At 41.2% G+C, this 25,934-nt stretch overlaps 1 protein-coding gene across 1 annotated transcript in view; it reads left to right on the top strand.

Moving 5' to 3' along the window:
* The first annotated feature begins 2,831 nt into the window (after positions 1 to 2,831).
* Positions 2,832 to 25,934, top strand: part of GRXCR1 (glutaredoxin and cysteine rich domain containing 1) — a 61,164-nt gene continuing 38,061 nt past the window's right edge. Inside the window, exons 1-2 of the mRNA XM_037896436.2 lie at positions 2,832 to 3,227; positions 5,637 to 5,639. Coding sequence (XP_037752364.1) covers positions 2,832 to 3,227; positions 5,637 to 5,639 — 399 coding nt within the window. The remainder of the gene's footprint in view (positions 3,228 to 5,636; positions 5,640 to 25,934) is intronic.

The following is a 25,934-nucleotide window of genomic DNA, read 5'->3' as shown; positions in this document are numbered from 1 at the left end:
TGAATAGAAGGGCAGACTATCAATCTTAAGTAGGTGGGAACTAATTAAAGTATTGGAATATAAATAACAGCATCATTCAATATTTATTCATTATTGTAGTTAACAAGAAATATGGAATATTCAGTATCAATGTAAACGTTGGTTATTTATCTGCTTTCATATTTTTAAGAGGGAGAAAGAGGCATTTATCTGTTAGCATTTAAAAAACAAGCCAAGAGTCTGATCACAGTGTTTCACAGTTCCTAATCCTCTGGGTTTTTCAAATGTGACAAATAATTTTTACTGTTTAGGATAATTTCTGAGGATGTCTGTGACTTTATGACCAATCACAACTCACCAACACAAGTTGAATTTTGAATATTAAAATAGTGAATACTCACACAGTGAGCTGTTCACAATCGTTTTGGTGAATAAAATGGATATATCTTAAGAAATTGCAACTGGCTGATGAATGTTTATATAATAGATGCCTAAAAGATGTCACTGACTTAAGCTGGTCTTCTTGATCTTTGAAGCCTTTACCATAGGTGGAACTGAAAATATTTGAGACATACCACTGGAGTCCTGGGTGATGGGTAGTTGCACCAATACCCCATCAACCTTTTACATCAGTAAAAGCTCAGTTCTGCCATTCTTACATTAAATAGGACCTTACTCCACAAGTAGTTTTACTGGTTTCAGTAGAACTATTTGTGGAGTAAGGTACCACTCAACATAAGAGGAAGCCCTAGATATTCATGGTTTGTTGTGAAGGGACCTAGATTGCTCTGTCATTAAGTTAATCTTGTCCCACTTTTCTTTGTTTGATCACTGTTTGTCTCAGTTTATTACCTTTCTCTTCTGTCTTCTTTTCCAGATTCCCTTGATCAAGCACATTGTGCAATTTACGTAACAGAATACAGACCAGTGTTATTTTTACATCAATTTGTTACTTTACATATCAGAATGTGATTGGCCTTATTTTTCTCTTCCATTTTGCTCTTGCACCATAATTAAAAGGCCACCATCAACACACACACAGCCATAACTGTACTTTTATTCACATAATTCCATTGATATTGCATGGAGTTACAAAAAGAGCAAATTTTGGATGAACCTGTGACTGAGAGTTGAACAGCAGATCAAGAAAGTGGTATCTGTAAACATAGGCACTGACTGTCAGTGCTCTGGGGCTGGAAAAAAAACAGTGGGTGCTCAGCTCCCACCGGCAGCACCGCAGATCAGCACCTTCCTCTCTCCCACCAGTGTCTCCCCCTCATCATCAGCCCTGCTGATCAGCTTCTTTCCCTTCCTCCCAGTGCCTCTCCCTCACTGTGATCAGCTGTTCAGCAGCATGCAGGAGGTGCTGGGGAGAAGGGGCAGGAGCAGGGGCCGGGGTCAGAATGCTGGTGGGAAGAGGCGGGGCGGAGGCTTGCAGAAAGGGGTGGAGTGTGGCAAGGCCTGGGGCAGAGTGGTGGTCAGCGCCTCGGTTTGTAAAGCAACGTTCCCAGCATCCATCCCTCTCCAAAATTGGAGCTCAGGATTTTCACCTTAAGTGCAAAGTGTATATATAATTCTTTAACCCTTTCATTTTCAGTTTAAACTGATTTTTACTGTAAAATTCCTGGTTTACAAAAAGTGTTCAGTTTTATTTTTCACCCTACTTTTGTATCATTCAAATATATAAAAATAGCGTGTTTTATTAGGAAAATACAATACGTTGCATGATATATAGATATTACAATAATACATTAGTTTGTGTGTATATGCAAAGCTGCCTGTTGAAGTAAGGCTATGTATTAGTCTAGAAGATGCACAGTAAACAAACAGGCATGCATGCAAGCTCTAATGTGCATGTGCATCTGAATGTACTCATGAATCTCACGCTCATCACATACACCTTTCAAGCTGTTAGCAGATAACGGTTTAAAGATTTGACACTAACATGGGAAGAAAACGAAAATCTGTATCAGAATACAAGGAAGTATTTGAAAGTTTAAAAAAAAAAGGAGAAAAGGAGGAAGTTGAATATATGCAATGCAAATGGTATGGCTCAATTATGAAATGTAAATATATGTAGGCTAATAGTTTTAAGCCTACGACAGTGAACTATTTATTCAAATGAAAAGTTTTCTTTGGGGATTAGAGATGTATTGTTTTCTTAAGCTCAAAGGTGGCATTGTGTTTTGAGTTCTGTTTTAGTTCTGCGGCAAACCACATTAATGAATGGAATTCAAAGCATTAATCTACTGAATACCTTTTTCCCCGTCTTTCCATACACCAAAATAAACCAATATTTACCCAGTAAAATTAATAGTTTTTTGCACTGATTTTCACCTGTTTTTGTTGTTGTGGTAATAAACACCGATACATTCCTGGGAAAAATAAAATAAAAACTGAAAATGAAGGTCCCTAATAATTCTACACAGATGAACCCTGAGGAAAATTCTTCCTTCCTTTTTTGCACTTTTCAATAAAGTTTTATTCACATAAACTCATGTAACTTATGTTTCTTTGATTGAAACCAAAATTCAGATCAGCATCTATTCATATTCTCTCTCTCTCTCTCTAACTGCTAAAAAACCAACACAATGGCTCTTTAATATTTAATTGATGATATCATTTTGCAGGTTTTAGTTTAAAGGTAACCATAGCACAAACACATTCATTATTAATTGTAGAACTGCAGTGTAGGCTCTTGGGAATCCTCTTTCCTTTACACTTCAGTTTAATATGAGTGCTGCTGTCCCTGGAAAACAGTTCTGATATTGTTTTAAAGTGTGACAAGTTGGCAGTTACAGTCACAGCCTAAACCAGAACAATGTAAATGGCGGATATCAATAGATGGGACAATGCTTAAAAGCGAGATGAAGGCTGAAGGTGAGAGGAAGCTGAGGAAAGTCCGATTTCGAATTGCTTCCTCTCACAGTGGGAGAGTACTAAAGGAAGTGTATGCAGATGGAGAAACTGCAGACTCTTTGGATTCTGAATACACCAGTAGTTCAGAGACTGACCAAACCAGCAGACTGAGTGAAGCGGATGGACAGCAGAATGGACATTTAGGATCTGAGTGTGATGAAAATGAGAATGAGCAAGATGACTTGCTCATTTTAGTGAGAGCTACTAAAGAGAGGGGCTTTGGTACAAAACGAGTCAACATTCTAAGCAAAAATGGTACAGTGAGAGGAGTCAAACACAAAGTCAGTGCTGGTCAAGCCCTCTTTAACAATTTGTCAAAAATATTTCAGGTAAGTGAAGCAGCTTTGCTAATTGTGAAAACTTTCATTTACTCTGTGTCTCATCTTTTTCTCCTATTTCTTCCAAGCCTCTCTTATTTTATGAGTTCTCATACTTCAGTATTCATAACTGATGCCACTGAAGGCTCCCATGTACAGGAGAGAATGATTGTACCTATACCAACTCCACAGCACAAATTGGTTTGGAAACTTCTCTCAGTATTCACCTCCCCTAGGGTTTGCTGGCTAAAAATGGATACTCTCTGCCTAGCACGTAAAGACCTGGAGTGAGGATATGACTGAAGAAATTCATTTTCAGCTTCATTAGAAGCATTAAGAGTGATATATGGGGTCATATGCCATTTCCAGCCCTATGGTATCTGTTTTAACTGGTTTACCATGACATCTGCTATCCTTTCTCTATAAATAATTCTGTTGTGTTTAACCCAATTAGTAAGTCAAATTAGATGCAGAATACCACCAATGACACATCTCCCATTTAAAGGTTAATGATATCTAGTCAGATGTCTCTCTTATTAAGGTCTGTTTTTCACTAATCTGCTGGAAGGAACTGAAGACCTGTATTTAAAATGGTTTGTGCCACTTTGAACCCTTAGGCTGAAAGCTAGATTTCTCAGAAAAATAAAATAAAATTGTCTTTTTTTAAAATAGCTTAGATTTCATACAATAATACTACAACATCTACTATTCACTAGCTCTACTATACTATTTTTGAATTATTAATGTTCAAATTGTGCTAGCATACGTGTTGTTATTCATGGTTTCCTAGAAGGAATCGATGTCCAATGTGTTTATCATGATATTGAAAATTAACACATGCTAGTTTTAGAGCATGTATTGTTTTAGAAGCATTTGTGCAATATCTAAGGGGGGTGGGGTTTTATATAAGTTCTTATTTATTGAAATTAAATGCTCTATTTATGAGAAGTCTCTCTGAGTTTTATGCTGTGTTCTTATTTAACAAACATGTAATCTTATTACAGTCACCCTTGCCTTCCTATCCCCGGGTTTAGAACATAAGATCTTCAGGGCAGGAACCATGGGCCTAATTCTGCTCTCACCAATTTTATACCAGTTTAAATCCATTGACTTCAGTGGAGTCACTCCTGTTAAGTGCAATAAGAATCTGGTCCAGCAACTTTACTTATTTCTGTGAAATGTCTAGAAGGACGGCATTCAGGAAAGGCTTCACAGGAAAATAGCCAGAGAAAACTATACACAGAGAAGGTAGATCAGACTCTTGGTTTTCATGTGTTCCTCCACTGGATGATATCATTGCCAACAGAAAGAAACTACTCTGAAAAACTGGAACACACAGATATTTTAAACAGTTTGAACAAAGCATAAGGAAAGTTCCCTGCACAACAGTCACCACAAATTCAAGGTTCAGAGTCTAGCGGAGAGGAATTATCTTTTGCCAATGATTTCTATGGTATGAAGTCTGTAACACTTGGTATAAATGTGGGATACCAGAGTGCAAAGGTTTCCTTTGAGACTGCTGGAGTCCTGTGTGAGATCTGTTCAGATATCCCTCCTTATTAAAAATGGAATGGTATCTGCCCTCCTCTTGAAAAAAGATCACCACCGCATGATTTCTATTGTTATTCCATGAGCTTGATCAGGACCTTCTCTTCCCCAACAAAAGAGAGTGTAAAAAGTAGTAATTTTGTGGTAAAAGGTATGACAAGATAATTTTGTTTCTCTCTCAAAAGGATATGCTTCAGCACCGTCTGGTCTATGGACCTTCTAGAGGGTCCAATGTTGAAGAGCTGTGACTGTCTGCAGTTGTATTCTTTTCTCTGTAGGGAAGGGGCAACTAGCTATATAACAGTTCAGTCAAACTTTTATGGAAGTTCCAATATCTGAGATGAGATTCTGACCTTGCTTGCATGTTGATTCGGAACTAGATGGCCTGATTATATGTTTGTCAGGATCCTTACCTGAAATAGTCATTTGAAATCCCAAAGTATGCACAGAAATTCCTGGGTCAATCCTGAGTCTAAGTTGTGGATGGATTCTTGAATATTATTATTTGGATCAGAGTAACTAAGAAATGATTTATAATGAAAAATGTGATTTAGAATCTCAAGCATGCAGTATGTGTGTGTCCTGTGATCACTAACAGTGGCTTCTTGAGGTATACTGCCAGTTGTGGCCACACGATTTTGGTCCTCTGGCCCAACTTCCACATCAAAGCCTTTGTTAACAACTACTAACTGTGGCAAATATTCTCTAGTGTTGAGCAATGGCAGACTTCAAAACAAATAATTTCTAGCAGGAAGTAGAGACACTCCGTATATGTACAGAGATAAGTGGGGATTTTGGTAAATGGAGTTTGGTGAAGCAGGCAAGATGTTTTCATCTTTTATACTCAGAAGGACTAAGAATACCTGAGCCCAGCAAGTCTTCTGTGAATTTTAAATGTTCCAGAGAGATTTTTGGATTTTGAATAATTCTCTGTTCATGCTACTGTGTGCACCCCCATGGAAGTGGTACAGATAGTTCCTTCAAAAAGGCTACCTATTCAGACATGGCTCATGGCCACCACACCTTTAATGAATATGAGCAGAGTAGATCTGCTAGGTGGGAAATATTTCTAGATTAAAACAAGAATTTGCCTGTTGTAGAAGCCCAGTCAGAGAGAGAGTATACACATAGATCCGTTGCTCACTTCTACAAGAAGACTTGGAGCATCTCTGCCACAAGCCAGATGGATGGCTAATGATTTCAGCCATTTGTGAAACAGTAACTGGGATTGAAACCTCAGTTTATCTAATAATTGGTCCCTGTGCATACGTTTGGGTTCAACCATATATTGAAATGCTCTGCAAATAAGAGGGGCCACAGCAATTCAACCAAGCTTAATCATTTACACCTGAGGTTTGAGGCAGGTATGGTAAGTGCTGAAAGATGGTCAAGACAGCACCAAGAAAGTTACTTTCTCGGCTCGCAGGGTGGGGATGCTATTACCCTTGGCAATTCAAACAGGTCATGCAGGGAACTGCATGGTGTGAAGGTAATTATGCTGGGGTTCAGCAGAGGGTTTAGTTCCATTTTAGGATGTGGATGCTTTGAAATTGGGGTAGGGAGGCTGCCAAGAAACCAGCCCTGCTGATACCCCAATGGGAGCATGGTTTCTATAGCAACCCCTTCCCACTAAGCTGCTGGTGCCTGAAATAGAGAATGTTGCCATAGCAACCCCCTCAGCCTCTCCTTGTGCTTCAATGAAGATGGGAACAAGGTTGCCATGGCAACATCTTCCCACTCCCTTTTAATGTGAGTTGATGCCTCCAGCAAGGAAGGTGACATAATTCCCCTGTCTTCCTGCAGCATGCTCTGAAGCCTGTGGGTGGAGGGCTCACTTTGTGTCCAGCCTGGAGCACAGGGCCAGGAGAGGCCTCAACCCGGTTGATATAAAGCACTTTCCGCTGTGTCCAGATTGGGGTTCTAGTTAATGACCCTCACTGGCTACTCAGTACTAGGCCTGAGACCCTATCAGCGACTCCATTGGGTACTTGGAACCAGGCTTAAGTAATGTCAATGACCTTGTTGGATGTTCAAGACTAGGCCTGGGGCCTACTGAGGGTCATGTTATCACTCAGAACAAGGTCTGAACCTCATGGATGTCTTCTTTAGGTATTCAAGATTAGGACTGGAACATATTGATAACCTTTTTGAATGCTCAGGACCAGGCCTAAGACATGTTGATATGCACTCAGGACTCAGTGTGTTGGTGACAAGGCATTTGTCACTAGGAGTTCAGTATAGCTAAATTGAGCAGATACTTATGATTGAAGCTACAGCAGACAATCAACTGGAGATTCTCAACCATCAGCATTTGAAAAGGAACTGCACTTCAAGAATGCCCTACTGCTGCATGCCCTCAATGGGAAGGAAGATACCACCTGCTGGCATAGAACTATGGGAGTGACCTGCTACTTATACTCAGGGTGGGATCCATGAAGGGACTTAGGTGTTGCAATACTGACTGTCACAGTACCTAACTTTTAGGTGCCTAGAAAATCATAGGAACAAGATTGCAATCCACGAAGCTGAGTAAGACACCTAGGCTCCCTATACAATGAATGGGAGGAGAGAGAAGGACTCTGTAGCCCAGAGATTGGGGCACGCACCTGGGATGTCAGAGACCCTGAGTCCCTTCCCCCTGCTCCAACCTCTCTTTCATTATTTATCCACAGTGGAACAACTTCAACAGGAACGACTGAGGGAGCCCCACATCAGAATAACTCAGGGGTTAGAGCTCTGTCCTGACAGGTGGGAGACCCCTGTTCAAATCCTCTCTCACCCTCTGGCAGAGAGAGTGGTGACATGAACCTGAGTCTCTCACATCGCAGGTGAGTGCTCTAAGCACTGGGCTAAAAGTTATAAGGTGGGTACCACCATCTCATCCAGCTGGTCCCCTATGAATAGGTGCAGTCTGAACATGCCTACCATACTGGGTCCTCCCATGAGAGTTAGGTGGATGAGTGCCTATCTTTCCCTGGTTTGTGAATCACCCTGGGGCTTAGGTTGGAGAGGAGTCTGGATGCCCAGAGTAGCACTGCACATGCTCAGAGGTAGAAACATAAGGACATTTTAATCTGAAAAGCTGAGGCACTGAATGAGTTTAGGCACCTACTGGGTCAGTGGGAGTGTTGTGGATGGCCGTGGAACCAAAACTGGGATGTAGGCACTGAAAACAGGAACTTAGTTGCCTACGTCTGGGGTTTAGGTGCCTAAATTCTCTCATGGATCTTATTTTAGGAGCATATACTCATTGGATGCAGCTGTGGTTTAACTGTTGTCTTTAGATTAGTTTAGTAATATTGGTTTGAGGTTTATATTAATACTCTGCACACTCATTAATTAAATATACTTAATCTCTATGGCACACGTTTTTAGTACCTCTACAGGCTTGAATATGCGTACGATTTTTCTATAAAATATAAGAATGGCAAGATTTCTGTTTTCTTAAAATAAATGCTAACACTCCTCAGAACCAATCTTTGGTGACTTGCGTATTCCTCATATAGCATCTAGGTAATATAGAGCAAAACTGAGTGAATCATTTGGTACATCACTAACTAGCATGATGTTCAATTCATGCTGGATTTCCTACCACAAGGTGTGGTACAGTGGAGCCCAGGCAAAAGATTTGTACAGATCCTTTCCCTCCTTATCACAGTTCCAGCAGAGATCTTTTTATTTAATTCCAGGCTTATAACACTCTGCTGGGCATCTAGTATGTTCTGAAAAGTCACTTGCTGTTTGATTAACTACAGAACTAAATCAAGGCAAGCCTGCTAGCATCCATTATAATAGGGGAGGTGCGGTTAACAAATCTGATTAATGTATTTGTGGATGTAGCAATAAGTGCTTTTCAAGCTCTTTTCCAATACAATGTCATAGACAAGACTAATGTGTATGTTGCAAAGTATAGTATTGACAATGAAATACTCAGCTAGATAGAGTTAGCTTGTTAAGGCTGAAGAGAGGGGTGGTAAATGGTGAAATCAGATAAAAATGCAACAAATGGAGTGCTTCAGGGATTGTTTTCCAAGCCCCTTGTCATTTTCTCTGTTCATCAGTGACCTGGGGGAGTGAATATGTGACGATGTTTTCAACTTTGCAGATGCTGCAAAAATAGGACGGCTGACCAATACCAAATAGCAAGCAGAATAGAGCCAATCGGAGTTCAAAAAAGAATTGTGCTCTAAATAGTACAAGCTGCAAAACACTGTTTGGGAAAGGATTTGGGAGTGACAGGTGAAGGGCAACCTAAAATTATAGGCTGGACGGAATGTAGCTACAGCCCCTCATTGGGGGCAGAGTGGAGGTCATAATCCCCAGAACTCTAGAGAACACAGAAGAAGAATGAATACTGTACCCCTATTTGGAGAGAGTCATTGGTCTTGCCCTCCCACTTCCTGGTCAGATTTTCATCATGGGCCACACTAGTCCTGCAGAGTCCTTTGACTCCCTTAACATAAAGGCTCCTACTGGACCTGAATCATACTTATGGGGAGCAAGAGGAAGAGAAGCTTCTTGTGCCAGAGCCTCCTTGTGGGATGTCTGCACAAGACACAGCAAAAACACAGGTTCCAAAATAGCAGATTTCACAGAAAAGGGAATTGCAAGGTCAGCAGTACCAGGCAGCCAGGCTGCTATGGAACCCCAGCTGTAATCTGAAGCTACATCATTTGTATGGATCTTGAAGGAGAGTGACCTTCCTTCTTTTGGATAAATTCTGATATGCAGGTTTATTTTAACTTATACTTCCTTGTGCCAGCTTTCACTTGGAATCTTGTGACCATTCTGAGCACTATATTATAGAAGTCTATTGAAGAATTAGAGAGAAGATGAAAATGGTAACAAGGCTGAGAAATGCCAGTGGAGTAATAGCTGTGAGAAGTTAGGGAAATTAGATTTCTGTCCATTAGAAAATAGAAAAGGCATAACTGGAGTGTCCAAAATCTGAGAGAGGCAGGGGAAGGGAGAAAACTGTTGTTGCAAAACAATTTTAGAAGCCATGTAATTTTGTCAAGTTACCTCAACTGCTTGGGACTAATACTGTAGTTTTCCTATAGTTAGTTTTATAGAACCACGTGCTGAATAATTACACTGATTCCAAAAGGAAGATTTTAAACTCTGGGTTAATGGTCTTTCAATTAGAGTCTATGGTTGATTAATTAGCGTATTAGTACCTGTTAGTTCCAGACTGCAAAAACAGCTATACATCAGCAGGTTTAGACAAGGGCATTATTATAGTGGCACTGTTCATGCTGTTACAGTTAAGGGTTTGCTGGTGCTGCGTTGAAACACCTTACTGTTAAGGGTTTATAAATAGACTGGAAAAAATACAAGTTTCTGAAAGCTGATATAAAAGATTTCAGACACGAGGGACTTCCCCTCCCCTCCAATTTTCCCCTAAGTTAGAGGAAAACAAATCTTTTGACTGCTTGATTTACTGAATATCAAGAAACCAGCAACCAAAGCAAACCATGATATTTGATTGTTTGATTTAATCAGTGATTGTTCCATAAAAGTGGATTAGTTTTTGTTATTTTGGAGAAAGTAATATATATGTTTTTATTTTGAAAATTTCATCCAGCTCTGTATAGTACAGGCTCTTAGACCATGACCTACATGCAATCAGAGCTCCACAGATGCCGGTAAAGGATTCTTGCTCTATGCTGCTGAGGGACCCACAAGTGTGAACCCTTATTCTCATGTGGAATACTGGTGAAATCAGTGGTGCTCTGGATATAAATGTGATTTCTTGGCATCTCTTTTCCATGTTTGCATACATACCTATCTAATTATCCAGAATATTTCCCGAATCAGGAAAATCTACATGTTTATCCACTGCTCCTTGGATCCTGTTTAGTCATTTTCACCTCTTCATGGTGAGTGTATATTGTTACCAAACTGAATTCTCTGTTCACACTGGCAGCAGCATCTATATCTCCTTTGCATGGGTGACAATGCCTACAATAGGCACAAGGCAGTTGAGAATTGCCTTATGCATTTGCAGTACAATATTAAAGAGGATGTTAGTTTAAAATCTCTAGACAACCTAGAACCACACGTTCAAATCTTAACAGGATTGCCTCTGCACTCCATCCTTCCATGGTAGGAAAGCTGAGCTTCCTGCAGCTTTCCACACATGGGTCTGAATCCCAAATACCACCAGGATCCAAGGGTAGGAGGCAATTGTAATTTCACACCTACCCTATTCAAGGTCTGGGTGGGAGCTGTGTGGACTCAGGGCAGGCCTGAGTGCTCTAATCTGTGCCTAATTGCCTATGGTCACAAGGAGTTATTGCAGAGTTCACAAAAGCAAGCTGCTGTCAGCTACATGAGAAGGGCAAGAGTGAGCTAGAGCTCTGCAGCCATTTCTATGCCAGGGATACTTTCCCTAAAGAGGAGGGAATTCCCTAATAGGCACATCCATTGACTTTACAACCTCTTAACAGCAGCAGCAGAGCCCGCACACAGGGGAAACAGTACAACAGTGAATGAAGCTCCTAACTTTAGTCTCTAGCCTGTCTTCAACAAGGCATTCAGATTCTGAATTAGCATCCAAAATGCATTCCCTTCCTTCAATGTGGCATCATCATTAAAACAGTCTCCCCAAAACTAGCTGTTCTTAGGGTTTCACTGCAGGACCTACTCTATCCTTCTTCTATCCCCTCATCCACTTCCATCTTTTAGAGAGTCACCAGCCTCTCTTCTATCCAGCTGGTCACTAACAAGATCCATCTGCCAGCATTAATCATCAATCAACAGTAACAACCCTGCACCTTTTTGCAGAGTCTACTACCTGTGCTTTGTAGGGTGACTCAACAGAACAATGATGTGTTCCTGTTGCAAGGTCTTTCTGAACCAACCTTAAAACTTGGTCCTGTGTACAGACATTTTAAAAATGCTTGTCATGTTTGCAGGAGTAGGGGGTTGCCTTGCTGTCCTGACCAAATTCCTGCCCGGGCCCTCATTATTGAGCAACAAGCTGTTCACAAGTTGCCTTTCTCCTCTGTGCTGGATGGATTCCTGTGATGCTGTATATATATATATAGTTTGTGAAGCACTTTAGGTTGAAAGGTGAAATGTAAATGTTGTAAATAATTTACATGTATAAACTGTCCTAGGTGCTTAGCAGCTGAAGTCAACCATCCAGGTTCAGGATAGTGCATATGTGGAAACTGAATGTCCTGCAGCTGATTTTAACATTTGCATGGAAGGTCATTTATAGTAACGTCTAAACCATGAAAATATTATAACAAACGTCTGGCCTCTTCAGTCTTCACATGTGTCATCAAACTGTGCAACTATTGGTGTTGTGAAAATGGGACTCTCCTCTTCCTATCCAAAAGCACATGCTCCTACCATTTGAGCTAAAAGGGAATCTCCTTTAGTGGCTCGCTGTCTGGGGCCCATGACAAATAGTGCTGATTTCATCCAGTAGAAGGCAATGGTACAAATACACAGCCAGTTAATTACAGTATAATACTATTTAGTTCTGAAGTTTTGTCACACTCTTAACAGCACCTCAGAAGGCACTGAGCCTGCACTGGGGTTTGCAAATACTGACTAGCTGAATAAGAATATTACACAATATTCTTGCAATACTGATGTTGTGCAGCAAAGGAAATCTGATATACAGTTTTAGCATCTGATCGTAAACCAGTGACAAGTCAGCCAATCATAGGCTAACCAGCATGATTGCCACATGGAAGTGGTTAAGTAGCAGTTTTTTCCTTCAGACCAAAAAAAAAGAAAAAGAAAAAAAGAGAAAGTAATGATGTATTTGCAGATGAGAATCAGAATGAGAATCAGCTAGACTACTCAGGTCTGTCAGAGTGGGCTGCAGACATCTGCGTGCTGTGGCTGGCGGTTTATTGCTCACTGCACCCATACAAGATACATAATTAACAGCTTAAAGAAAGAAACAGTTAAAAGTATCCTGTAGGTAGTCTATCGGTTGGCTAAGAACAAAATTTCCAGCAGCTACTGCAGTAGCCCGCAGGATTATGAGTAAATCCCTAGTTTAACTGCATTAAAACAGGTTTTAAAATGAGGGAAATTTGCAGCCAGAAATAAAGGTATGTAACTTTTAATTTTCCTTTGCCCCCTTTCATCACATGCTCGTAGCATCTGGTACCAAATATGAAAAGTACTGGAGTATAAACAAACTTCACCAGTTAAGCCAGTCCCTATTTATAAGTAATTCGTGTACTACCTCTTTTCCGCTGGTGCTGGATAAGGTTCAGGAGAAAGATTCCTCCCAAACCAAACAGCCGAACTGCAGCGTTTTGCTAGGCACAAGAAACACATGCAGCAGCAGCATAATTCTACACAGCCTCCCTCCGCTATCCAAATCAGCAAAGCTGGTCCCAGAAATGCTGCTGGAGTCAGTGAAGTATGGACTCATTTCGCACATGACAAGAAAGATGACAGAAAAGCTATTTACTGTAAGTTGTGGGAAGCATTTAAACAACCATACTACAACTCTGCTTTTAGCGATCTCCAGAGGCACCGTCCATCAATACTATCAGAGGAGAATGTCTGCTATACCACAAAATCACCACATCTTTCCTTTGCCCTCCTCCCCTGCCCCCAGAAATATGCAAAAGTTTGTCCTCAGCTGATATGTGCACAGGTCTACAGCAACGAACAATATCATGTCTTATACTTATGAACCCCTGAACCAATCAATAAATACCAATGCAAAAGTCCGATCATAAAATCCTTCTGTATCAGGTTGTCCCCTAGTAACTAGTCTGGAACATCAGTGGCTACTGAATGGGTGATAATACTTTCAAAAGAAGCCCACAGAAAAACGAAGGCTTAACAAGACGTGCAGCAGCTAGTTGTAAGTAAATTATTTTTACAAAATCCTTCTTGTTCACACAGTTGATGTGGTATAGAATGCAGTCAGAACCCCCTCTAATCCTGCGACTGAGGCCATAATCTTTAAAAAGAAAATGCAGTGTTGTGTGTGTGTAACTGAACGATGATGTGCTTCTGCTTTCCATATACTGCATCTTTTATTGCAAGAGGAGTATCTCTGCCTGCTGCAGAGCCATCTGTGAAGCAGTTGCCTTTGTGTTTCAGTTCAGATACAGAACGTCACAAAGTGCAGAACAGCAGAACTGGTGAAAAATGACAATGTTAAACACCGCCACACCTCCCTCCACCAATCATAGGTCTTAATGTGTTTCTTGAAAGTTACAGTTTAGTTCTTTCAATCAGGCTGATGCACAACTGAAGCATCCATAAGCCACAACCCCCAATGCCAACAAAACAGAAACACAACCCATCTCAGCACCCCCTCCCACAAAAAACCAAAGACCAGCCACCAGCCTCAACCTCCCCAAACAAACAAAAAAATCCCTCCTAAATAAACCCTTCAAAAACACACACCAAAGGAAGAAAGTAATTTACAAAAGCAAATACTTCCTTAGTGATTCATTCAGAAGATGGATTCTGTGGGAGCTGCTGAGCGCTCAGGACTTTTGAAACCCAGATTACTGATCTAGAGGCTTTGATCTGGACCTAGAAGTCTCTCTCTGAGCACCCATTTTTGAGATTAGCCATGATAGAGAGAAAAATTGTCACACATTCTTCATGTGACTGTTTGGTGGTTAGAAGGGCATTTTTACAGTTAATATTTGCAACGAAGTGCAAATTACTTCATCTTCACTTACAGAACCTTGTGTTCCTGTAAGTAACCTTGTACAGTATGGAGACATCACATCCTCAGCTGTTCTAAAATTCTCTCATGAAGGCATGATACAGGACGGCGAGAAGTATAAAAATAGGGATGGTGTCCCACATTGAAAAAATTCAGCCCAAGATTTTATTCTGTCTATACTCGGACTTCAGTGGGAGGATCTAGGTACCCACACTTTTGGAAAAAATCAGGCTACTTAGTTAGGTGCCTATCTTTAGGCATCCACTGAGAAGCTTGGCGATCTATCCGCTTACTTCAGTTTTTTTATAGCACCTATCACTGAAGTATCAGAGCACTTCCTTGAACTCTCACGAACACTTTGCCTGACAGTCTTTTCCCTAGAAGATATTGGTCCCTCTCCCCAAGGATCTATGAAAACAGTAAATCCAGGTGTTTTTTTTCCCCTTCTTCATTTTGATATTGTTCTCCCATGTATTTCTGTTGTGTTAATTGTAGCTCTGATTGGTGATTCTCTAGTAATGGTGGTGGATGAGTTCAATCCAGGACCATAGGCACATCATGACACATGGCTGCCACAACCCCCCTCCCTGCATCATGACTCTCCACCCACCTACAGTGGAGGTTGCAGGGAGGAAGTCTTCTCCTTTCCCAGATAGGCAAGAGCAGCAGTAAAGGGGCCCTTATATCCCCCACTCGAACAGTAGCAGGGCTTCTCTTTCCCTTTGAGAGCTGCAGGGGTCACAGCAGGAGTACCCTCTCTTTCCCTGGATAGACAGTGGCCCCACTATTTACCCCAGCATTGGAGTTTTATCTACATGGGTGGGTGGCCAGGCCCACTGCACTTCTCTCTTCCTGCCATACATTGAGTTCTTGGTTGTGGTGATATTGGTGGGACCTGCAGAGCAGTGTATCTAGGAGTTAATATAACCCACGCTTGCTTGTTGTGGTGCTTCCCCCCTCCCACCCTGACCCCCAGTGGTACCTAAACCATCTAGAGATAAATGAGTCTGCTATCGTCTTAACTAAGAGTGAGTGTTTAATGCATGCAATAGAGGCTCATGGATTTAGCACCAGAGGTCCCAGGTTTAATCCTACCTGCCAACGGCATTACATTTAACATGCCATTGAGCTGAATGTGCAAGTTCACATCTCTTGTAGCTATTGCTTCAGGCTCTCTGCAAACTCAGGCAGTCATCACTGTGTTGGTTACACTTAAGTCACATGTGACAAAGGGAACTAGCAGGCTAATTAACCCAGATTCAGCCTGTAGAGACATGAGACATATGAATAGATAATGACTGTGTTTTGTGTGTGTTATTATATACACATACATACACACACACACACACACACACACACACTAGTTAGTTCCTGTCTATCACTGTATTCTGGTAATTCAGAGATCAAAAGGAGATATGAACATTTAAATGAACTATGAATATTCTGATATCTCTGTCTTGATTTCATAGAATATCAGGGTTGGAAGGGACCTCAGGAGGTCATCTAGTCCAACCCCCTGCTCAAAGCAGGACCAATCCCCAACTAAATCATCCCAGCCAGGGCTTTGTCAAGCCTGACCTTAAAAATATCTAAGGAAGGAGATTCCACCACTTCCCTAGGTAACGCATTCCAGTGTTTCACCACCCTCCTAGTGAAAATGTTTTTCCTAATATCCATCCTAAACCTCCCACACTGCAACTGGAGACCATTACTCCTTGTTCTGTCAACTGCTACCACTGAGAACAGTCTAGATCCATCCTCTTTGGAACCCCCTTTCAGGTAGTTGAAAGCAGCTATCAAATCCCCCCTCATTCTTCTTTTCCGTAGACTAAACAATCCCAGTTCCCTCAGCCTCTCCTCATAACTCATGTGTTCCAGTCCCCTAATCATTTTTGTTGCCCTTCGCTGGACTCTCTCCAATTTTTCCACATCCTTCTTGTAGTGTGGGGCCCAAAACTGGACACAGTACTCCAGATGAGGCCTCACCAATGTCGAATAGAGGGGAACGATCACGTCCCTCGATCTGCTGGCAATGCCCCTACTTATACATCCCAAAATGCCATTGGCCTTCTTGGCAACAAGGGCACACTGTTGACTCATATCCAGCTTCTCATCCACTGTAACCCCTAGGTCCTTTTCTGCAGAACTGCTGCCTAGCCGTCCCTAGTCTGTAGCGGTGCATGGGATTCTTCTGTCCTAAGCGCAGGATTCTGCACTTGTCCTGGTTGAACCTCATCAGATTTCCTATGGCCCAATCCTCTAATTTGTCTAGGTCCCTCTGTATCCTATCCCTACCCTCCAGTGTATCTACCTCTCCTCCCAGTTTAGTGTCACCTGCAAACTTGCTGAGGGTGCAAGCCACACCATCCTCCAGATCATTAATGAAGATATTGAACAAAACTGGCCCGAGGACTGACCCTTGGGGCACTCCACTTGATACCGGCTCCCAACTGGACATGGAGCCATTGATCACTACCCGTTGAGCCCGACAATCTAGCCAGCTTTCTATCCATCTTATAGTCCATTCATCCAGCCCATACTTCTTTAATTTACTGGCAAGAATACTGTGGGAGACCGTGTCAAAAGCTTTGCTAAAGTCAAGGAACACCTCCACTGCTTTCCCCGCATCCACAGAGCCATTTATCTCATCATAGAAGGCGATTAGATTAGTCAGGCGTGACTTGCCCTTGGTGAATCCATGCTGACTGTTCCTGATCACTTTCCTCTCCTCTAAGTGCTTCAGAATTGATTCCTTGAGGACCTGCTCCATGATTTTTCCAGGGACTGAGGTGAGGCTGACTGGCCTGTAGTTCCCTGGATCCTCCTCCTTCCCTTTTTTAAAGATGGACACTACATTAGCCTTTTTCCAGTCATCCGGGACCTCCCCCGATTGCCATGAGTTTTCAAAGATAATGGCCAATGGCTCTGCAATCACATCCGCCAACTCCTTTAGCACTCTCTGATGCAGTGCATGCAGCCCCATGGACTTGTGCTTGTCCAGCTTTTCTAAATAGTCCAGAACCACTTCTTTCTTCACAGAGGGCTGGTCACCTCCTCCCTATGCTGTGCTGCCCAGTGCAGTAGTCTCTTTTTGAGGTATAAAGCAAATCACCTGCAAATGGTGGGAGACAGGCATTTGCCTTAAGTTAATCCATGTAGCTCATTACAGTTGATGTTTAGGAAATAGGAGGTTACTTCAAAGACACAATTGTTCACCTAGGACTGGGTGCTGTCAAGAGGGTGCCTAGAAACTGTATAAAGGGTTCTTGATACAGATCCTTTTTATCTCAGATCTGTTTGTTTTATCAGGGGATGCTTGAGCCACGAGATTGAGGTCTCCAATTTCATTTTGGAACACCCTGATATTGAACATTGAACTAAACCTATGGACTAGTTCTGAAAGAACTCTTTGCAACTCTAGAACTCACTATTTCTACTATGAAACTGACCTAAGAACTATATTAATGTCTATATTATAATCTTTTAACGAATACCCTCTCTTTTCTTTAATAAATTTTTGTTTAGTCAATAAGAATTGGCTTTGAGTGTGTATTTGGGTAAGATCTGAAATATTCATTAACTTGCTTGGTAATGTGTCAGATCCTTTAGAATTGGTAGAACAAGATTTATATGATGAACAAGATTTTCAATAATCCTCATTATATTTGACTTGGCTGTCTGGGAGGAAGCCCAAGGCTGTGTTACTTTAAGGGAACTGTGTTTTTGACTTCTGGGTAACCAGTATGGTATTATAGAAGATCCACTAAGCTAGCAACAAAACAGCTAAGTATCAGAATAACCACCAGTTTTGGGGATTGTCTGCCCATTCTTTGCAGTTTGCCCTGATTGAGCAATCTCAGCGTGGCACTCCTGGGATTCCGGTCGCATCACGTTTTCAAGTTTTTCTTTGCAACCACAAGGGCAAGAACGTTATTTTTAATTTTGAACAAAAGCTGAGATTCTGTGATGGGTCCAGAATGACTATACCAGGGGTCGGCAACCTTCAGCACGTGGCCCATTAGGGTCATCCACTGGCGGGCTGCGAGACATTTTGTTTACATTGACCATCCGCAGGCACAGCCCCCCACAGCTCCCAGTGGCTGCGATTCGCCATTCCCAGCCAATGGGGGCTGCAGGAAGCAGTGGCCAGCATGTCCCCAGGGGTCTGGTTGTGAGATACAGTGTCCTGAGGGTATCTGTATAGGGCCCATGTGGCTGACCAATTAGTCTCTCCACCCATGGTATGCCTAGACTAGGATAAAAGGTAGTGTTTAAAATGTGTTAGCTAACATGTTTTAATTAGTATGTTTTATACCCTCATGTAGACATTGTACATTGAATTCTAATATGTATTAGCTGGTCCCCATTGGCTCACTACTTGGGTCCACGTTAATCAGTCAACATATGTTAAAATACAGCTTGAGTGGTCTACAGTAGGGTTTTAAAATTTTTGGTAAAACGTGCGAGCTAATGTGTTTAAACGCCCCACACCTTTTATGCTAGTCTAGACATTCTCCTAGGCACAAGGCCTGTGGCCTAGCAGATGCTTCATGTCTTGCTCTCACAAAATGAATGGGTGTGCAGTCTGCCCCAGCTTGCATAGTGAGCCATCTGGCCTCAGGAGAAGTTGGGTCCAATGTAGAGCCAGTCCATGTTACATATGAATTAGGCACCCCTTATGTCTGCATAAAATACCCTAACACCTTAGTCCTATAACCTCAGATTTGTGGTTCAGATGTAATTTACATGAAAAGAGGAAACTCCAGCATGTGTGATACAGAGGTAAAATTTAGTTTTAAAAATAGAGAGGATTGAATATGTAATTAGTTAATGAATTAGTTAAAGTCTGAAGATGAAGGGGGTATCCAAGTCCTAGGTATTATTAAGTTATGAGGAACAGTTGAGAGGTATAGTTCCAATTGTGTTAAGTAAGTGGCAAGGGGACTGAAATCCTCTGACATGATAACTTGAAGAGGTCCGTTTTCTTCACTACTGGGCTTTTAGTTCAATAAGGCACAGCTCCAGCCCCGCAGACTTAGGACTGAGTCAACACTTTATCAGCACTTTGTCAGGGTAAACACAGTCCAGTTCTATGCTTTGTCTCACTGAAGTTTCAATGTGAAAGTTATTAATGTTTGCCTAGTGTTTTGGGATCCTTTGAGAGGAAATGTGTTGTGTGGGGGTAAAGTATTACTATTTTTATTTACAATAACTGTGCCTTAAACATGAAAACTTCAGCTTTTCCAAAGATTTTCACCAATAAGGTATCATTTAAATAATAAGCACATTGTATATTACAACTATTGAGAAAAAAGTAGCAGATCATTTTATATGTAAATGGCAGAAATTTAGAAATGGAAATTAAATATACTAAGTACAACCTACTATGGACCTAGTTTTGCTGTTTTATTTTATAAATAAAATACTTTCATGGTCTCTGTTCATCCTGTTGCAGGTTCCACTCATGGAAATATTTGTAAAATATGAGCTGACTTTTAAAAGAAAGTTTAATATCTGCCAAATTTACAAACTCAGGGGTATATCCCAGACCAATCACAAACTCTAACTGATTTCAGGAATTGAATTTATTGCTTGGAAGAATAAACTGTGAAGAATGGATTAAAATTTTACATTTTCTCTATTGATTGCACATGTAGCAGTCTGAAGTAACACCTTATTTCAGTAACCCCATTGCTTTCTTTAGTCTTTCACTTGTACTGGATGAACAAAAGTTGTTTTGTTATGCCAGACAGACTGATCCTGGAGTGTAATTAATCCATGGTGAAAGCTGGATCAGCTGCCAATGAAAACACTAAATTTTCAACTGAGCTAACTCCAACAGATAAGATCTTTACTGGCAACTGCTTGTTTACTTGCTGATTACTGTCTATGGCACTAGAGGGTTTCTAACAGAATCCAAGACATTTGTTTTAATTAAAATAAGGTATCTCAAATGGTTGACAAATAAAAATAAAGTCAGGGAACACTGCACATACAGGCATTTTGTATGTTTCTCTGGGATGTTAAAAGCCGGCTCAGACAAAGTGATCCATTTTCAGCACACTAAGCCCATCTCGGAGAGAGAAAAGTAACCTAACAAAGGCTGGACATTAGAGAGTTCTTACCACCTCAGCATACTTTCCTCTGGCCAGCATTATGATGAGTCACAATAGTAGGGAGCTCAGCAATCTGGATTTCATTTTCCCGGAGCAGTAATGCCTTTTAATTAAATTAAATGCAGTCAGCTCTTTGAGATCTGTATAGGGATCATTGAATGAGTAAACTGCACCTGGTTATGTTTAAATGTGAAGTGGCTGACCCACAGTTTCATGTATGTATTATTAATCTCTCTAAATCTTTGTTGAGGTTAAGGGGTATAAGGGAGATCTATCTATCTCTCTTAGAAGGGGAAAGAATAAGAGGCTAGAAGAAGACAGAAGGGAGAGAGTGGTTTCTTTTGCAAGGCAGAGAACCATGCCATAAAATAGGAAGAAGAAACAGTGCCGTTTTCTAACTTCAGCTGGTTGCCTGAGGACACACTGGTGTTTTTTTCAAAAACACCGACAAGCTGAAAAGAAATGGGAAAAAATAGGTATAGTATTTTTCAGAACTGCCATTCACTACCTGTGCTCCTGAACAGTACAACAATGCTTCTTTGCAGCGTGAAATGTTCCACTGTATGATACAGCATATGCTGGAGGAAGACACAAGCAGCACAAGGTTCCCTCCTGCTCTATGATACGCAAGCTTAATCTGTGCTGTAAAGTGGGACAAATAAATGAGCAGAAATATAGTCTTATTGCTAAAGCAGAGGACAAGGAATCAGGAGACTTGGGTGCTGTACCAGAGGGGGACTGTTAAGGCTTAATCCATTAATGTTTAAAAAGTGCTTTAAAGTTCTGATGGAAAGTGGTATGATGTTCGTGCCAAGTATTAGAATTATAACCTGAGTGAATAGCAGGTTAAAATGTTCTCATGCTGGACAACTAAGCAAGTTTGACAAATTTTACCCGTGTATAATTTTAAAAAAGGAAGATCTCAAAAAAAAAAAAAGATGACAAAATAACCTGTTATAATGTTTAATCACTCAGGATTAAATAGTGACAGGCAATTCTCTGAATATTTGGATAAGCAAAAGTCTGGATACCTATCTAAACTCTATGTCCCCTTTAGTTTCCAAACTGTGTTGGAAAATCTTTTAAGTGCCAGCTGTCTTTTATGATTTCCAGCACTTTTGCTTCTCATCCTGATCAGAATCAGAAAATGTAGAGGAATAAGAAAAACTCATAAACAGTAATGAAATAGTTAGCCAACATTTTCTCCCACACCCCTACACACAGACTTTGACATCAGTTGGTAACACATTAACCTTAAGTAGTAGGAATTTAAAATACATTATCTAGATGCAATTTTCTGCCATGAAGGTAACCTCTAGTTATAATTAATATTAACATCCTAACTAATTGCCACATATGTGATCCATTGTTTAAACCCTTCATATTTCACTGTTTGTAGACATAAGTTTAGACAAGCAAATGCTATGCACACCATGGCATGCATTTTTAATGTCCTGAGAGCAACCTTCCTTAAGCTGACATTCAGTGGAATTTTTTTTCTCTGCTCTTAGATTAACTAATGTTAATGTTTGTTAAGTACTTTGGAGATGTAAAGATGTTAACACTTTGCTAGCTCACTAACTTCAGGTTGTGTGTTAGTGATCAGAGACAGGGAAAATTTGAAGGAATGAAAAATTATGAGTTCTGCAGTGGTCTCTCTACACTTTTTGCTTTACTCCATAACTTTCCATACATTCTAAAATGTCCATCTTGCTATTGCAAAAATTAATATTGCATTTATAGCATCTTTCACTATCTAAGCTGTTATGCTGCTGTCCGGCTAACATCAGCTTCAGAAAACTGTCTCCAGTTAAACAATGACAGCTGCAAAGGTAGGAACTCAACCTCTTCCCCCGTCCCTTCTCATGTATGAAATGTGAACATCAAAACCTCCAAGGATCGTTTACAGAAGCATAGAACATTGTTTGTTCTAGGATATGCTAAACATTCAGCGGGGGGTCAAGGCACATTTAAAATACCCTGAGAACTTAAGCCACAATCAGGAACTAAACTCAAAGGATTCCAAAATGGGCATGCAGTTATGCGGCTAAAACAGTATGCACACATATCTTGGCCATTAGCAGTTCTGTGTAGTCCACACACAACAGAAGTTATTCCTGCCAGAAGTAATATTCTGCATGCAGGGGTTAGGGAAGCAGGGGGAGGTCCATTAGAGCCATTGCCAGTTCAGGACGTTTCATAGCTGCCAAGATTTATGCAAATTATGTATAAAAAATACATATTCTTTAAATAGCTTGTATGTTTGCAAATTTACATATGATCATGAACTACAGGTTAACAGCAATATACCTTGCGCCAAGCAGTGGTGGGGGTAGAACACAGAGCTGTACCAAATCTGACAGCGGTGGCAAGTGGGTGTGTACTGAAGGGTGTCTGGAGTGTATGTGGGTACATTCAAAGTCAGGGCAGCTGGGTTTGTGGGGTGTTTGGGTGGAAGATAAAGATGGTGGGGAGCTGTGGTAGCGGTTGTGAGGGTGGAGGTGGTTGGGGAAGCTGGGTGGCACCTAAGGGAAGTTGTTTTGTGGAGGTAACTGGGAGCTGAGGGAAGCTGTGACGTAGCTAAGAGAGGCTGGGTTTGCAGGTGTGTCCAGGAGAGAAAGATGGGAGCAAACTCAGTGGTTGGAGGGGGCTGGGGGTAGAGGTTGGGGTGGAAAGGGAGAAGCTAGGAACAGTTGGGATTATGGGGGTTTCCAGGAGATAGTTGGATAACCTGGGGGAAGAGCTGGGTTTGTGATGGTGTCCAAGGGGTGACTGGGGGCTGGAGAAAGCTGGAGGGGTAGCTAGCTTTGTGGAGGTGTCCAAAGGGGTACATGGGAAAGCTTGGGAGAGAAGCTGGGGACATTTGGGTTTGGGAGGGTGATCAAGAGGGCAGCTAAGTGGCTGAGTGGCAGCTGATGTAATGGATCTGGAGCAGCTATGTAATAACTGATGAATCATAGAATCATAGGACTGGAAGGGACCTCGAGAGGTCAACTAGTCCAGTCCCCTGCATGCATGGCAGGACTAAGTATTATCTAGATCATTCCTGGCAGGTGTTTGTCTAACCTGCTCTTAAAAATCTTCAATGATGGAGATTCCACAACCTCCCTAGGTAATTTATTCCAGTGCTCAATTGTAATATATGTGGACCTGGTTACTGAGATGTTTACTATATGACTGGGCTGGCACAAAAAGAAAGAAGTTAATCTGGGCTATAGATGGGCTGAAAATCACTCTGTCCCTCAACAGTTGCTGGATATGTCAAGTCAGGAGGGAAAGCCTTCCAGCTAGATAGAACAATCAGGAGGGAAAAAGGAGATGAGAGAGGTCGCAGCCTTCTGTGAACTGGCTGCCCTGACAACGGAAGGATGTCTCTTGGACAAAACTAGAGACTAGAGACCTAAGAATTGAAGTTGGCCTGGAAAAGAGAGGCTGAGCAGTAGACCTTCACTGAGGGGAAGGGAAGCTTAAAAGGCAGACTGTTCTCTGCTCACTATGTGGGAAGACTGGTTGGTTTCCCTGAGCCCACAAGATGTTAGAGAGCCTGGTGAGCAGGAGAGAAATTCCAACCTCTCTTGAGGGGAATAGTAAGCTTGGGAATGGAATAGAGCAGCGATACTCAGACCTCAGTGGTTCAGGAGCCAAATTAGTGATCAACATTACCCAAAAGAGCCACAGTAGTGTGAATTCATTGTTTCATTTTCTAAATTATATGCTCATTTAAACAGTATAACAGGAAATATTAAATTACATATATATTTATATATATAAATAATTCTCACAGCAAAATGGCTGACCAAGTATTATTATATCAACTACAATTGGTTACTAACATAGTAAAAGCATCCAGATGGGTTAATAGCTTAGATTAGTTAATAATTAAATCACCCAGTGTTTTAATGTCGTGTGCTGCAAAGAGCTGAGGAGACGTATTAAAGAGCCACTTGCAGCTCGCGAGCCTCAGTCTGTGTATCACTGGAATAGAGGATGGGTAGGTTGTTCGTTGAACCCTTTGGTAGTGGTCCTGGTCTTTACCTGGCATGGGGCATTGGCATTTTGTTCATTCTTTGGATTACTGTTTTCTTAAAGGTGTTTATTTCCTAGCCCTATCCCAAGGTGGGTTTTCTTTCTGTCCCTTCCTGTGATCAATTGGGACTATCCTGATGGGATTCCTGTATAGTTCTCCAAAGTAGGACTTCAGCCTCTGGACTGAAGGATACTGAGGTTTTCTTAGATTCTTGGATAATTAGAGTTTTCCCCTTTTCATTTTCTGAGTCTCTACCTCCTCATATGAATCACTAGTAATAGAGGATTGGTACATGGCTCATTTTAAAAACTTCTGCTTGCATGAATGATTTGTTATCAGCAGTCAAAGAACCAAGGAGAGAACCAGGCAGAATCTATCTGCTATAACCCTGTAGCACCATTTTGGATGAGAAAAGGGAAAAGACTTCAATTTATAGTGAACACGGGATCCAGTGATTTAACTCAAGCAAAGAGAACCCGTTTATCTCTATAATAGGATGCAAACTGTTCAGCAGAGAAGCCATTTATTACACAGCAGGTAATTAAACAATGTTAGAATTAATTTGCTACCCTGGGCCTTAGCAACTTCAGTACACACACTAAATATGGTTTCCATAGCCATATATTAAACTTGTGGTTACAGGATGCCACACTGATGCATAAAGCAGGAGCATAACAGAGTAGGCATACTGGGGAAAGCTGGAAGACTCAAATGCCATACAAAGCTAATTTTTAGGACAGGTACTCAGATCTGATGATAATATACAAAGTACAAGATAGATGTTTATACTGTTAACATTAAATGTGGCATATGAATCTAGCTTTTGGATTAAATACAGTAGCATTTTCCCATGAACAGCTGTCTTCATTATGCAGGAAAAAAGGCTTCTGCTGTTTAGACTTCCTTGTAAACTGACTCAAGAGCCATTTCTAAATAACTGTGTTTATGAACTTCGCGTGATGCTATTACACCATGGAAAAAAAACAAGCCAGACATTTTTCTTCCTACATGGAGTCACGGCAGGGTCTTTGTATCCCTGATTTTGCCTACATAAATACACTGTCATCTCTGGTTTTGCCCTCCCTTCCCTTTCTTGTAAAATCTGGCATTTTTAGCCAACCAACTGTTAGCCAAAGAAGACTAGACTGGACTATGTCTGATCCTGTCATTGCCACTTCTTACTGAACTAGAGTGCCCGCCATTGAGTAGTGAGAGGGTCTCAATCTGTGGAACAGGAAACCAATGCCAGAAATACAATCTGTCTCTCTGTGGTAATTGGCCACCTTGTAAATCCAAAAGTCTCTTTCAGAACAAACTGTATAATTGGCAAAATAAACATACCTAAAAATTCTTAAGGTCTT

This window comes from Chelonia mydas, chromosome 4 (genome assembly GCF_015237465.2).
Source record: "Chelonia mydas isolate rCheMyd1 chromosome 4, rCheMyd1.pri.v2, whole genome shotgun sequence".
NCBI lineage: Eukaryota > Metazoa > Chordata > Testudines > Cheloniidae > Chelonia > Chelonia mydas.
Note: the sequence above shows the minus strand (reverse complement) of the source record. Positions and strands in the feature narration are given on the sequence as shown.